At 41.0% G+C, this 16,599-nt stretch overlaps 1 protein-coding gene across 2 annotated transcripts in view; it reads left to right on the plus strand.

Annotated features, from left to right (window-relative positions):
• PRCP (prolylcarboxypeptidase) overlaps positions 1–16,599 on the plus strand; it is a 62,700-nt gene that overhangs the window by 25,339 nt on the left and 20,762 nt on the right. For both annotated transcript variants that reach the window (XM_075592605.1, XM_075592604.1), the window contains exons 2-6: positions 3,122–3,262; positions 5,200–5,301; positions 6,523–6,704; positions 7,923–8,080; positions 15,709–15,881. In XM_075592605.1, the coding sequence (XP_075448720.1) occupies positions 5,206–5,301; positions 6,523–6,704; positions 7,923–8,080; positions 15,709–15,881 (609 nt within the window). In that variant the 5' untranslated portion in view covers positions 3,122–3,262; positions 5,200–5,205. The remainder of the gene's footprint in view (positions 1–3,121; positions 3,263–5,199; positions 5,302–6,522; positions 6,705–7,922; positions 8,081–15,708; positions 15,882–16,599) is intronic.

Raw genomic sequence — 16,599 nt, forward strand, 5'->3', positions numbered from 1 at the left:
GTACGGACTGCACTTGAAAAGGCAAATGTTTTTTTCTTTTCAAAACGCGGTCCCGCCATCGCGCTCCGTTGTGCGCGCACTAGGGGGATTGTGCCATTTGTGTTTGTCGCGCGCCTGCACCATCGCACTGAGTATAATCTCAGCCTCAGAGAGGAGAGGGTGTGGAGAGAAGACATATCATTCAACAAGTTATTCCTGGAAATTGCTCTTTTTTTCTCGCCTCCCTTGGTCCTACTAGAACCCCCCCAACATGCACTTTCTGAAATAAACTGGTCTCTGGAAGGGAGACGACATATTCCCCAAATATATGGGCCATGGTGTGCTTGTGCTGGGACATCAGATGTCTGTGGAGTCGTCCATGTGGTCATGTTATATTTTTGGATGAAACACTTGGGGCTCTGGAGAATCACCACATTTTTTGTTTTCTTTTGGATTTGGGATGTGTGTGTGTGTGTGTGTGTGTGTGTGTGCAAAGCTGTTCACTAATTACTTTACAGCTGTGTCCCATCTGTAGATAGAATCCTGATTATTTATCCATCTGCCTTCCGAAGAGGTGACAAACTTCCTGTGGGATTTCACGCATTGATATGCCATTGTCATCTGGCTAGAGTTGCCATGTAATCTCACTCTTTTCTATATAATATGCAATTACATGTATTTTTTTTATTTTTATAATTATACATAATCTGCAGAATGCCTCATATAAAACCCAATGCACTGGGCTCCTAAACTGCACAAAACTAACACGTTGCAAATAATATAGAGCTTTGGTATCAGCCTTGCTCTTTTGATGAACGTTTTTGCATCTTAAAGTTGTTCCATTTATTTTTGCTGCTACGTTTAACATATTTTGTGAACAAGATGTCATTGTAATTTAGAATCATTGGTCAATGTTAATCTGCTAATATACAATTAATAGTCCAGAGCTTCTGTGTTGGTAGAAAAGTGCTGATCCCAGTCATTAGCTAGGAATGAGCACATTTTTGTGTAAAATGATACATAATGTAAATATCACGCTGACCACTTCCACATGATCTTTTCCTCCTGTGAGCTCCTTACCTCTCAGGGGAGTTAAGAGATTATGGCCAATGGCAGCTGGATGGCTACAATTTACACTTAACCTCTTTACTACCAGAAGGTTTTTCATTGCTCTATACTAGATTATCTGGCAGCAAAAGGGTTAAATAACCAGCCTGCGTGAGTCACTGTCTTGTGTTCATTTATCTGAATATGGGGATCTCTTTACCACTTGAAGACTTTGCACTATAGAAAACTGTGTTGATCCCTGAGATTTTGGGGAATAAAACAATGAATATGATGAACGTTGTGATTCAGAAGAGCACCCATACACATTGAGGATCACATGGGATGTATATTTCTCAGCAAAAGGTATATTTTTGGGTGGGGGATTGCCGCTTTAAAATAAAACACCAAGCAAGGGACTATAGGGGAGATAGGGTACAAAACGCTGATGCAGGATATCACACCCCGATCCGGCATTAACTACCATTTAAGTCCATCGTAGACAGGGTTTCGATACCATGCAATGGCGGTTAACGAATCCCTGCCTATAGGGCATATTAACTTCAGGCGCTGGAGAAGGCCTTCTATGCCCCATTCATTTTCTAAGCAGTGCTAAACACTAAGGAGCTTACATCCCATCCAAATGTACCTTTTGGCTTAGCACCGGTTTGCAAATGTGGCCATATCATTTAGTACACAGCGTTTAAAAAACAATTTAAAAACTATTATAAAGTTTTCATTCACCTAAAAAGTAATGGATTATATAGACAAATCGCAATACTTGTCAATTTTCAGAAAAAAACATGCGATTGGCGATTTTATAACTAAGAGATAACTTGATATTTTTCTAACTGGATTTCAATCTCTCACTTGTGAATCTGGCACGAACATATTGGTTTATTGTACAATTCCTAAACCTTAGATTTAACTTCTAAACCAGTTACACGTCATTGTTCATGTCTGCCATCCTCTAATGCTGTGTCTGTTCTTTAAAGATAAACATCCACTGAGCAGAGGACATGCCGATTTCCTGCCCAGCCCATTGGTACATTACTGTAAAATACTGTATACCCAGGCACAGGGAGGGCGGCGTGAGGAAATCCTCCTCTCTCCCTGTATCTTTCTAAAATTAGGAAATCTATCAGACAGGATGAACATAAGAACAACATTTGCTTTCTCATTGTGTTAAAAGTAGATATTTAAAGGTTCTCCGATTAATTACATTTATAATGTACAAGGTGCCTATGAAGCTTCCTTTATATATATTTTTGTTAAATTCTACTGTCTCCCATTGGATAATGTAGATGCCCTTTGAATGTAGGCATCTTTGATCAATCTTAAACCATTATGTTCATATTCTTGAATCCTGGCTTTACTCCTATGCAAAGAGAAAACACCTTTTTATATTTGTTTGTGGTAAAGTAAAATGTGTAAATGTGTTCTGAGCTCCTCTTTTACAATGTTTAATTATAATATAGCATTGACCATATACGCAGAATTTTTACAGGTGCAGCAAGTTCCTGTTCTGTAAAGCAGGGCTGTGAACTTTTTTTATCTGCGCCCCCCCCCCCACCCCCTGCCTGCTCTACCCCGCTTATCCCCCACCCCCATACCTTTTCTCTGGCGTTTCTGACATCACAACATTATGTGACCCCGTGGCGTTATTTCCCAGGTGACGTGTCGCCAGAAGTTGCCGGCAAGCAGGTAAGGGACTATAGAGCGGCCTTGTGCGCTCCCCCGGCATTTAGTTTAAATGTTGTGGGGAAGAGTGCGGGGCCTCTGTAAGGCGGCCAGTTTGCACACCCCTCTCCATTCAATCTCAGAGCTTGTTGGGAATCTGTGTATTGTGTTAACACCCCTGCCCATGCAATCCTACTTCTTGTGCCTGAGGCTCGGAGAGAAATAGTGACTGGCTCTGTCCCAAGATGAGCCTGAGTTTTTATTTCTCATTTTTTCTTTTGTGTACTGAATATGCATTTGTGTTTATCTGTGGACAAAAAGTCAGAAGAAATACCTTTTTGTTAGGGAGCAAACGTAATGAACAGAAACTTTGATCTACGCTCCATATTAATTATTATGACCATGTTTATTTCCACAGATAGACCACTTTGGTTTTTCTGAGGATTGTACATTCAAACACCGTTATCTAATAGCAGATACTCACTGGAAGAAACCTAGTGGGCCAATACTTTTCTATACTGGCAATGAAGGCGATATCACTTGGTTCTGCAATAATACAGTAAGTGTAACTTGAATACATTTGTGTTCTATTTCTTCATACTTATTAGTGTGTTTTTTCCCAGGCTGTGCTGAAAAGCTGTGTGATGCGGCAGGCATAAGCTAATAGGGGTCCATGTTAAAATGGACATAAAGTAAAGAGTGACACACTGAGCGCACATTTGCATGTGATTACCCAGAATGCATGGCTTCATTGTATGCTAACTCAGGGGAGCGCAAACTTTTTGTGCTGCGCCCCCCTGTCACTCTGCCCCGGCTCTCGCGCCCCCCTGCCTACCTTCTTTCGCGTCAGATGACGCTGCGTGGGCGTGTGACGTCAGGTCACATGGTGCCATGGCGACGCAGCACAGACGGCGGAATCCCGGTAAGTAAATAGTTGCAGGGGCCTCACGCGATCCCCCGGCATTTAATTTAAATGCCTGGGGGAAGAGCGCGGGGCCTCTGCAACTGCCCGCGCCCCCCCAGCACAATCTCCCGCCCCCCCTGGGGGTCGCGCCCCCCACTTTGCGCACCGCTGTGCTAACTGATAATGGGGGTAAGACAGGGTTGCAGACCTGTCTGAGACATGCGAATGTGCTCACAAGTGGTATTTTTATTTACTGTCCTGAATTTAAAACGCAACTGAACATATCAACAATTGTAAGGTAAATTTGTGTCTGGTTTGCAATCTGGGTATGGTGTGAGAACCCCTCCACCGTACAAAGTATAGCAAAGTCTTTTAGTGAGTTTGCTGATTATGTACTTTTTTGTCCCAGGCCTAACTGTATAATCTGTACAATGCACTCCACAACATCTCTACGGAATCCATGCAAATGACTTTTTATTAGAGCATCAAACCGTGTATATTATTTACTTCAGTACGTTAGCAGATGTTGGTTTCGGTAGGGAGCTGCACAAGATATTTACCCCCCATGCTTCTATGACTTCCTAGTACACTGGCGACACACTTTATTCGAGCTCGGCTAGTCCCACGAATTCGGGTATACCCGGGTGTATTGAGGTTTGTGACTGTTTTCTGCCCGAGTGCATTGAGGTATTTTCCAGGCAGGGATTGAAGCATTTTATTCCCCCTGGCTGCAATACTGCACATTATATATATATATATATATATATATATATATATATATATATATATATATATATACTGCATTACAATTCATGAATTTATGCCATCTGGTAGACACGCGAAGCATTGCAGCCTATTAAATCCTAATCATTATCATTTAACAGATCAGCCGCCCGTCAGCCAGGCATGAACCCAGGCTGGGAAGGCAAACACAACGGGGCTTGTCAGAGGTGAGGAGCGGCGCATTCCAGGTATCTGCCAAGTACATACTGGGTATTTGCTCGAATAAAGTGTGTCGGTGCAGTATACAGTGCTCCTGTTATCTGAGGAAGTTGGAGACTCTGCACGGTAAATGTTCAAGGGAACGGTGTTTAATACAAATCTTCTGAGATGGTTCTAGAGATTGTCAGAAAGATCTGCATTTTGGGCAGGGCCACCCAGATAAAAAAAAAAAAAAAAAACCCAGTAGGTTCAATTTAATTTTTTTGGAATTAAACCATTATTTGTAAAAATGGGGTTCCCACATACTGTAGCAATATACTATTTATTGGAAATTCAGTAATCTGAATCATCACTTAATTCAACATTTCTCCTTACATCTAGGATAGAGCGCTAAACTTAGCAGAGCAAATATCATTACTGTATATGTATTCTGACTTCTGTTTTCACTATAGGCTTATCACTAAAATATATTTTTTCGTGGTTACAAAGTTATGGGCTGAGTAAAAGCTTCGTAAAAACAAAGGTGGTGGCAATCCATGTCAAGAAACCCAGAAAGTATTATTCAAAATAGAGAATGTGTTCAGGATAGAAGTGACATTTAAATCAGTTTGTAACAGAATTAATTATATAAAATGTTGTTTTTCTTGTAGGGGTTTATGTGGGATGTTGCTGAGGAGCTTGGGGCCATGTTGGTATTCGCTGAACACCGGTATTATGGAGAGTCTATGCCTTTCGGTGACCTGTCATTTAGTGTAAGTATCCTTACAATTAAATATATATATATATATGTAGCGCATCTGACCCCCCCCCCCCTTATGGGAGATTTGCTCTGCTACCGGTGTATGGTGGTATGCTTTACTTGCTGGTTCACAGGAGGGTTGAGGGTCTGCGATGGTGTTGGGACAACATGACAGGCTTTTGATGTAGATGCTTCAGTTCAGTTTCTGCAGTGCTAGCGCCTCCATCCACCACAGGCTCCAGGAGTGCTGGAGGCAGTGCCTATGGTAGAATCCTTCCATACTCCCTCTGACTGCAACCCAGGCCTGGAGTATATTGAAACAGGATCTCTTTATTTAGCATCCACTACATACAGTCATACAGCGAATACTCTTCTGGGTCCCAGACCTCTGGATGGTCCCTTTGGCAAATCCTAGCTTTGGGCCTTGTCACAATCCCGTAGTGGGACTGATCATATTGTTCCACCCCGCAGGGCGAGACACCGCTTACAACTCCCGGTACTAGAATCAGAGCTGCACACTCCTTAGGGAACTTGGAAGAACTCCTACACAGACAGACTACAATTTAGGTGTGCCTCTTCCTACGATTGGGCAACATACAGACCAAGTCCCACCTCCACTCCTGCCACTCAAGGAAGCTCCAAAGGGGAGGGGTAAACCCAAGATGGGCCTAACACTGCCTGGATCTACCAGGACTTACATGTTAGGGAGGGCAGATGAGTAGCCAGAACCAGCCATGGCTACATATACTGTATATATTATATATTTGATGAAGGTCCTGACATAGAGTACAAAACATTAGTTTTATGGCTTCCATACACTTAATATTGTTTCACTTACCTGTGGTGTGCTGCCTCTTCATTAACTCCGAGCTTTGCATCAGGGTAATGTATTTACAGTGTATCATTGTTATGATGCGTGCACTTGCCAACACATGTTAATGTTTAGTAAAGGTGTGCCTACGGTATATGTATGCGTGTGTATATATACAGTATGTATATACTTATTTTAATTTTATTGAAAGGAGCCTCATATCTGTAATCTATATTTAGCATGCTTTTTCTGTTTACTTCCTACCAAATTATCAATACTATTAACTTGCCTTCGAGCAACACAGTAGAATCTCCTAATTTGACTCAAATTCACCCGACCTGGACACGGAAAGGATCGACAGTGTAATGTAAGTGAATCTGTCTTTTCTGCAGCTTGACATGGTACGTGCTCTGTATTTTTCAGGATCCCAAACACCTGAATTATTTGACATCCGAACAGGCTCTTGCAGACTTCGCAATTTTAGTACAGTACATTAAAGAGACCATTAAAGAGGCGAAAGACAGCCCGGTCATTGCCATTGGCGGGTCCTATGGTGGAATGTTGGCAGCCTGGTTTAGAATGAAGTATCCGCATGTTGTTGTTGGGTGAGTACATTGTCCTGCATGTTCCGTGTCCTTTACTTAATCAATATGACACTTTTTTTTTCCCCCCCGGAACTTGCTGATTGTTGTTTTAAAGGACACGTTTTCCCAGGGATAGCCTGCGGCAGTGAAATTGGTATTTTAATTAAGTACTGTGACTAATGGCATCCTGCAGGGCTACAGCAGCTACTTTCCTGAATGCCAGTAAATGTTGTACGCAAGTCGGAAAACTGAAAACAAGTAGTGTTTGTTTCATGTTTCAGTAAAAAAACATTTAGACCAATGTATAGTACTATCTTTATTGACATTTTTTTTTATATTAAGATATTTATGCTTTTAAATTGTTAAAGAATTAAAGTCACAGAACCTCTTCTCATGTGGCAGAATGGTCCAATTTCTCAAAGCAGAAACTGTGCTTGAGATAAGTACAGATACAGTAGAAGGCATGCGTATAGTAATTGGCTCTTCAAAGACTTTTGGAGTTGTCACATATTGGAAAGGTACTGTTCAAAGTGTGTCCATGATGGAATCCCCCTATAGGAATATATGACCAAATCACTCATAAATGGCTAATTGTTTGACAGTGTAAAAAACATGCAGCACCTCAACTATCGCTCTTTTTAAAGCAGCAGTCCCTCTTTGCACCGCTCCCCCTTTTTTTGTTATAACCAGGGCGGGAGGGGGGGGGGGGACGTTGCCCCAGAGCTGGACCATGTCAATTTCGGCTCTGGAGATCCCCTGGTTCCTACCTATGTCAAAAAAGGGGGAACTGATGTGTTGGTGAGGAACTACTCCTTTAAGGTGGAAATTCCAACAATCTCAATCTGGAGACTGTCTGAATTATGACCAAAAAAAGACATAACAGTTCAGGAGTGTGACAAGGGCTGATATTGTGTGATCGGAGTGTCATCACTGGAGTAAATAATACTCTACTGGCTAAATTCAGTCATTGGTAATATGCAGAAACAAATGTGTATGCATCAGTAAGTCTGGTAGTAGTAGTAGTAGTAAGTAAAGGAGTATACCTGGAGAGTTTACCAGCCTCATTAGGATAGGATATACAGTAATAGGATACATGGGCCTGGACTATGTCCAGGTTATTTAATCCACTTTAAGAACCTTGATGATGGAGGGAAATGTAATTTAGATTTCTGTAATTCAAGTTGGCGACCCAGTTTCTAGTTGCTAGAAACGACTTTCTCTTCTCTTTTCTTCCCATAGAGCTCTGGCGGCCTCTGCTCCTATCTGGCAATTTGAGAATTTAGTTCCTTGCAATGAATTTTATAAAATAGTGACACAAGATTTTAAGGATGGGGGATTAGGATGTTCCCAAAGCATCTTGAACTCTTGGGCAGCCATTAACCGCATGGCAGAAACAGGTAAGAATTAAGCCTAGGGAAAGCTTCGGGGATCTGGGGAATTAACATTCTTGGATTTCATTTTGTACAAATGTTTGGACAGTGGCATTCCTAGGTTTTCATACCTGGGGCAGCAAGGCTCATTGCTTGGGGAGTAAAACTTGAGTCTATACAGGCACCTGATATCCACACTCGCTTTGAAGTAGATATGCAAACTAAAGGTGATCAGCGCAGCAACCCCAAGAAGTTGCACGGGAAACAAAATTAGAAAAATATAAAAATGTACTTTATTTAGGTCACTGACACAAGTAAAAAAAGTCCTCCTACGCATTTCATAACACAATTTTTCAAGGAGTAACACATGCTTGTAAGCATACTTCTATAAACACACAAATGTAGTTATGCACATATACACACCTAGACAAACACACACACTTACTTTGATGCTTGTTATTCTTGAGCACCAGCATATTCCACGGCGCGGTACCAAGGGGGGAATAGAATTAGGGAAACAGAATGACATACAAAACTAGCGCAAGCACATATGGAATGTAATGAGGACCCTGCTCGTGATAATTTATGATCTAGATCTCATACAATCTCCTTCCCCTCCACTTCCACTCTTGCCCCTTATACAGCACCTTCGCTGATTCTCTGTCCCCTCCTGAAGCCTGTTTTCTTATTTCCCTCTTCTCCAGTCTCTTCCTTTATTATATTTCCCTTTGTTCTCCAGCAGCTCCTCTTCCCTTTTCATCCAACACTCCCTCTGCTCTGTTTCCTCCGGTCCCTGCTCTCTCTCCTCCAGTGTTTCCCAGTGTTTCCTTTCTTGCTATTGGGACAACGCCTCCTTTTCTCCATTAAATGTTCCAAATTGCAGCACGGATAGCCAGCCTCTTGGTGCAAGTTTGGAAGTCCAAATTTGGGACCCCCCCTGTAGGAACACGACTGCGTCTTACAACTCTATAAAGCAGCAATCCTCTCTACTCGTCATAAATGTCTTTTAATCACTGTAAAGTCCTTTTGCTGCTGTTTTTAGCAACCCACTATTCTTTAATGGTTGACACTTCCACTGGGGTTTTGGTTCTAAAATTGTTTTGTATTTTGCTAGAACACAATTTGGTTTTGGATTGGTAAGTAATTATTGGGATAACTTAAATTGAGCAGAACATTTTCCTTTTATTTCAAACTTTTGTGCTTTAAATTTGGGAACGTTTGTGTTCACAAACAAAAAACGTATGCTCCATTAATTAAAATAAAATAAAGAAATCGGATGACAAGCCTCTCGCATTTTGGCAACTATTTTGCTTGAATACATAGTTGAATAGTAGATGAAATTGAAAAAAGACATACGTGTCCATCAAGTTCGACCTATGCTAAATTTAGATGACCGATACTTTATACTATATCCGTACTTACAGTGTATTGATCCAGAAGGCAAACAAAAAACCCCAGTGAGACATTATCTAATGATATCTCATAAGGGGAAACATAAATTCCTTCCTGGCTCCAAATAATGCAATCAGATTTCTCCCTGGATCAACATCCTTTCCATGCTTACTTATTTGGTATATCCCTGTATACCTTTCCTTTCTAAAAAGATGTCCAAACTTTTTTTTGATGACTGTAGATTGTATCTATCATCACAGTCTTCATGAATAATTTGACGTTTTAACTGCCCTTACTGTAAAGGACCCGTTCATTTGTTGCTTGTTTAATCTCCTTTCCTCCAACTTTAAGGGATGAAAGGGATGACCCCGAGTCGTTTGTACTGCCCTTGGGATGAATAGTTCCATAAATTGACCCTGCATGTACTGTATTTGTATATAGTTATCATATCCCCTCTTACACACCTCTTTTCTAATATAAACACATCTAATTTAGTTAGCCTCTCCTCATAAATCAGATTTTCCATCCCCTTTATTAATTTGGTGGCTCTTCCCTGCACTTTTTCTAGTTCCATAATGTCTTTTTTTGTGGAGTCATGCCCAAAACGGTACTCCTTATTTAAGGTGTGGTCTTACTAGTGCTTTATACAGCAACATAATTATGCTTCCCTAACATCCATATCCCGTTTAATGCAAGATAAGATCTTATTTGCAGCTACTGCTTGACATTGGGCACTATTGCTAAGCCTGCTGTCTACAAGTACTCCTAAATCCTTCTCCATCAAGGATTCCCCTAATTTATCCCCATTTAATTTGTAAGTAGTCTGTATATTCTTGTTTCCCAAATGCATAACCTTACATTTATCTGTATTAACCTCATCTGCCAATTACCTGTCGCAAGTTTCCAGTTTATGCAAGTCCTTCTGGAGAGAAATTACATCCTGCTCTAATTTTACTACCTTACACAATGTAGTGTCATTTGCTCCCTATGCCAACCTCAAGGTCATTAATAAACAAGTTAAAAAGCAGGGTTCCCAGTACCGATCCTTAAGGTACTCTACTCACAACTTTAGTCCAACCTGAAAAAGTTCAATTTATGACCATTTTGTTATCTATCCTTGAACCAGTTTTCAATCCAGGTTCAAATAATTTTGCCGAGTCCAATTTGCCCTTTTTTTTTTTTTTTTTTTTACTCTAACCTTTTGTGTGGAACTATATCAAAAGCCTTTGCAAAATCTAAGTAGATCACAGGAACTGCATTACCCTGGTCTAAATTCCTACTTGCCTCCTCAAAGAAACGAATAAGGTTTGTTTGGGCACGATCTATCCTTCATAAATCCATTCTGACTATTACTAATAATTTTGTTTTCCCTTTAGGTATTCCTGAATATTATCCTGTACTAAACCTTAAAATAGCTTCCCTACTATTCATGTCAGGCTTATAGGTCTGTAATTCCCCGGTTGTGATCTAGCTCCCTTTTTAAATATAGGCACAACTTCTGCTTTACGACAGTCATGGGGTACTGAGCCTATGGAAATGGAGTCCTTGAATATTAAATGTAATGGTTTGGCTATTACTGAACTTAACTCTTTAAGAACTCTTGGATTTATGCCATCGGGGCCAGGTGCCTTGTTTACTTTAATTTTATTAAGCCGCCTATGAACTTCTTCCTCAGTTAACCAATTGTTTGTTAATATAGAGGTTGTGGCTTCCTCCTGCGGCGGCACTACTGTTGCAATTAATTATTTTCTGGTAAATACAGCCAAGTCCTTTATTTAATACCTACTGGTTTTTCCTTATCTCCAATAATTTGCCAGCCCATCACACACTGAAGGGGTCCTGCATGTGATTCTCTAATTGTTTTAATATTAAGGTACTTCATGAACTTCTTAGGTTTGATCTTAATATTGATCTTACTCTCTAGTGCGCTCCTTTTTTTAATTTAAAATTTTTGCTAGTTTAATTACCCTTTTACATAATTTTTATAATTCTGATATGAACCCTCCGTCCCTTCTGACTTTAAGAATCTAAATGCCTTTTCCTTTCCCTTTCCTCCCCTACCTGTTTATTTAGCCACATTTGTTTAGAGTCGCCGTGGGGCCCCCGGGCACCGTTGCGGCGTCCATGATGTCATGACATCACTGCGTCATGTGTCAACGCGTTGTCGTGGCAACACACCACCATGTGACGTCACATCGCCATTGCCGACGTAGCAGCATAACGTTGATGAAGGAGGGCTGCTCTGTTACAGATGTCTTGCTCTCTCCCCCTGGAAATCATTTTCATTGTATAACTGCTTGAGAGGGGGGGGGGGGGGGGGGTTCCAAAACTCTTCGTAGCCTGGGCATCCTGAGCGGTTGTTACACCACTGTAGACTTGTTTCTTTTAAATGTATTACTCAATGGTATACACTGATGAGTGTGCTTTTCTAACAATGTTTTAAAGACGGCGCATTTATCCTCTACATCTTTCCCTTCAAAATCATCCCAAATTATTCCTTCTAGATTATTCCTCAATTTATTCAAATCTGCCTTTCTAAAAAATGTAGTCTTTGTTGAACCTATCTACTATGTTTTTTGATAATTTATTTCAAATCAGACCATGTTATGATCACTGTTATCCAGATATTCCCGGACATGAATATTTGTTATTGCTTCTACATTTCATCCAGTATTGCCCCTCTCCTGGTTGGTTCCTCAATAATTTAAGCCATGTAGTTGTCTTTAAGCACCCCCAAAAACCTGTTTCCTTTTGTTGTAAATGGGAAGAACCATCTGAAAAGCTCAAAGGCAATATACCTGTTGGCATAAGCCCATGGTGAACGAAATGGAGATTGAGGAGCATAAGAGGGAGAGAGTACCGGAGAGATAGCTGCTACTGAATGAAGACAAAGCAATGTCCATATAATAAAGTGCAGAGTGGCAAGGATCAGCCTGGAGTTGCAAGTACTCACGATGAAGCTGTCCTCCGTTGTCCGTTGCTCTCACTCTCTCTCTCCTCGTGCCACTGTGTCCACGTGAGTGACATCACTCCCCGGCGCGGGCTCGATCCGGAGTATCAGAGGACAAGCAATCGATCGATGCCGCAGCCACTCCAAAACACTGGGACTCACCAGGTAAAATTTAAAAGTGAAGTTTTATTCTGGTTACATTAAAAATGGAGACACTCAGAACAAACAAAAATAGAAGAACCTTGAGAAAGGGCAGTTCATGCCCGAAACGCGTGGGAGGAGGTTCTTCTATTTTTGTTTGTCCTGAGTGTCTCCTATTTTAATGTAACCAGAATAAAACTTCACTTTTAAATTTTACCTGGTGAGTCCCAGTGTTTTGGAGCGGCTGCAGCATCGATCGACTGCTTTTCCTCCTTTTGTTGTAATGCTAATCTCATTGCCCCAGTCTATGTCTGGATAGTAGTTAACATAATCCATAATGACCTAGTTTTTTTGTGTTATTTCGGCTTCCTTAATCTCAGATATTTGGTGGTTTATAGCATATCCCTGCAAACATTTTCATTGTACCTCCACTGTTAATTTCTGTCCACAAGGTATCTTTGTTTATCATTCCCTTCATAAACATTTTCCCTTATTATAGGTTTTAAGTCTGGTTTAACATGTAAACATTATATTAACATATACTCCCCCACATCTTCTATTTGCTCGATCCCTCCAAAAAAGGGAATAACCCTCTAAATGAACTGCCCAGTCATGAGTTTCATCCAACCATGTTTTAGTAATGCCTATGATATCGTACTGCTCCCTTGTAGCTATTAATTCAAGCTCCATGTTATGTCAGGCTTCTTGCATTAGCAAGTATGCATTTTGTTTTTTTCCCCAGGTCTGTCCTATTGTTATCTTATCTGCTCCTGCCTTTCCACTCCAACTGGATTTAGTCTTTAGAAGTTTTCTAGTATTATCTGTATTTAATTTTGGCTACCTCCCTACTTGCTGAGCTCCCACTTCCCCCAACTCTACCTCCATGGCCTCTAGCTATTACCCCATTCTTATCTAATCTGTCTAGTTCATCACCCCTTTCTTGTCCCTCTCCCCTCCTTCCCAGTTTAAAATCTCCTCCAACATTTTTAACCTTCTCTCTCCCCCCCCCCCAAACTAAGAATATTCCTCTTCATTAAGGTGCAATCCATCACTACTATAAAGATAGCACCTTTCAGACTCCCAGTGCTGTAAAAACCTGAAAACCTCCTTCCTACACCACCTTTTTAGCCATGCATTACCCTCCCTAAGCTCCAACTGTCTCCCTGGGGTAGCACATGGCACTGGTTGTATTTCTGAAATTACTACCTTGGAGGTCCTTGCCTTAAATATTCAGCCTAGATCCCTGAAATATTTTTTTAGGACCCTCCATCTGTTTGTAACTTTGTCATTGGGGCCAACGTGTACCAAGACCGCCGGGTCAGTCCCAACAATCTGTCTACCCGATCCGCAATTTGCAAACACAAGCACCAGGGAGACAAACTGTTTGGTTCCTCCAGTCACGGCAACAGATTTCCCTCTCTACCCTCCTAATAATGGCGTTTACCACCACAACCTTTCTTGGTTCCCTTTGTGCTGGGGGAACTATTCCCTTGGCTGCTAGAGGAATCGGCCTCCTCCAACCTTGATATTCTTGCCCTGACACCCCCAATATCTTCACTCAATCTGGCAAATCTATTAGGCTGGGTCAGCACAGAACTTGCTTGCCTCTTCCCCCTGTGTCCCTCTTCTGTTACCCAGCTACCTACCCCTTCCTGGTCTTCACTCTCAGCTCCACTCTCTGCACCACTAGTCCCAGCCAGGGACTGCTCAGTAAGCAATAAACTTCTTTTTAAGTTTGTCAATGTCCCTCAAAGTTGCAAGTGGCCTCTTCAGCAATCTGAGACACCAAGGAGACTACCTGCTCACACTTCCCACAGAGGTCCCTGGAACCGCTGGCCCAAGTGCACATACATGTGTCAAGATGTGCATTGAGTGGCATTCTCAATCCTGCTCATTGCTACTGTATGCTATGAACATTTGTTCTTGTTTTCAAATCAGACATCCAAACAAACTCCAACATTTCGGATTTCAACCCGCAAACCTCAATATCTTTACTACTTTATCAGTTTTATGGCAATTTCCTCTCTGTGAGGTTAAAATGCATGCTACCAAGCACACTTGTCCTCTAGATCAGGGCTGGGCAACACAAGTCCTCTAGGGCCACCAACAGGTCAGGCTTTAGGGATATCCCTGCATCAGCACAGATGGCACTGATGGAGCCATCGGTTCTGCAGCAGGGATATCCTTATAATGTGACATTGGTGGTGGCTTTTGAGGACTGGAGTTGCCTATCTGTGCTCTCGATTATAAATTCTCATGAGCAGGGTCCTCATTACCTTTTGTACTGTATCTGTTTGCGCTTGTTTGTCTTTATTTAGTATGTAATACTGTATACAAAACTCTGTACCCCCACTGCACCGTGCTGTGGAGTATGTTGGCACTTTATAAATAAACAATAATAATAACACAATTAAAACAGCAGGGGTTGCCATGTTTCAAATGCCGGGTAAATAATATAAAGGTGAAAATTCAGCAAAAAATTAAAAATGTTGAAAAAGGTGGAAGTAGATCAGCACAACATGTTGCTTGAAAATGCATTAATTATTATTTATAGTAAAATATGCATTTTTGGGGGGATGCTGCAAATAGCAATTCTAGACTTGCTTGGAATGTTTAATATAAAGATTATAAAGGAGAGGGGGAATCAGGTCAAGCCACTTTTGATGCCCCTAAAAGGGGTCTATGGTAAAGGAGAATAGCAAAAATGGGTGCTAAGACTAATGGTCCGGTCATGGATTAACAGCCATGAGCAAAACAGTGTCAAGCACACCAAAAAAATAAGATTTTTTTTTTTTTTTTTTTTGACGAGTGAATGGATGTTTACAAGTCCGAGTCTGGGAGTGTTATGCTTCCCTAATTATTGTTAATACAAATCTGTGGATTATCCATTGATGAAATCTTTTGGAGGACGCATGTTAATTAATCATCTTTTAAACAGAAAGGCTAGTTACAACAAACACTGCATGTTCTTGTCACCCATGGTTAGGTTTTCATTTTCGGAACATTACCACTGGGAGATCTCCAGTCCAGGACATATTAAACGTTGATTTCCTGATATTCTAGGTGGAAAGATCTAACTGATTCAGGGTGGAAGGTTGCCATCATGTTCCTTCATTACATCCACTAATTGTCTGACTACATGATTCTAACTAGTCTTCTATCTTTTTGCTAGATGAAGGATTGCTCTCTCTGTCCAAGACATTTCATTTGTGCAATGCATTGAAAACCAAGGATGACGTTGCAATGCTCAAAAGTTGGCTGATTGAAACTTGGACTAACCTGGCCATGGCTGACTATCCGTATGCTGCCAACTTTTTGCAGCCTCTACCTGCTTCGCCAATTCGGGTAACACAAGAAGCTACAAAATGATACACATGCAGTAACATATATATCTATCCTGAAACATTGACAGTGATGGTTCATTTGTTACTAAGCAGTAAAATTGTTGTTCGAATTGATCACTGTGTTCAATTAATCACCAACCACTTGTGGTCATTTTAGCTAGATATACAGTATGTATATACATAAATATTTATTCCCCTTAATAACCATTTGGCAAAACAAGATTGCATATAAACAGCTGGACAGCATATGTTGACTCTTTAATTCCTGGTGTTTTTAAAGCACTTTTGGCTCCAAATGCTTTACTCATCTGCCATTCAAGTAATTGGCAGCTTTCACGCTATTGTGCTGTAATCATTAATATTGCACTGTTCTGAATTTCTGTACAAGACCCTACCACCTTTTGCTGGGAAGCTGTTCAATGAATATACTACCTTCTCAGTGAATAATTCCTTACTCCAATTTCCCTTAAGCCTACTATTTTTCAACTTTTTGTTCAACCATTCTTCATAAGAGTGTTTAGCAATAGTTGGACTAATTCCAGAGTGGATACTGGTATACTTCAGGGGTGCTCAACTCCAGTCCTTAAGACCCCAAACAGGTCAGGTCTTCAGGATATCCCGGCTCCAGCACAGGTGGCTCAATCAGTCTCTGCTTCAGCACAGATGTCTCCGTCTTTGACTCAGACTCTGATTTAGCCATCAATGCTGAAGCGGAGATA

Source organism: Ascaphus truei, chromosome 3 (genome assembly GCF_040206685.1).
Source record: "Ascaphus truei isolate aAscTru1 chromosome 3, aAscTru1.hap1, whole genome shotgun sequence".
In the NCBI taxonomy this organism is placed as follows: Eukaryota; Metazoa; Chordata; class Amphibia; order Anura; family Ascaphidae; genus Ascaphus; species Ascaphus truei.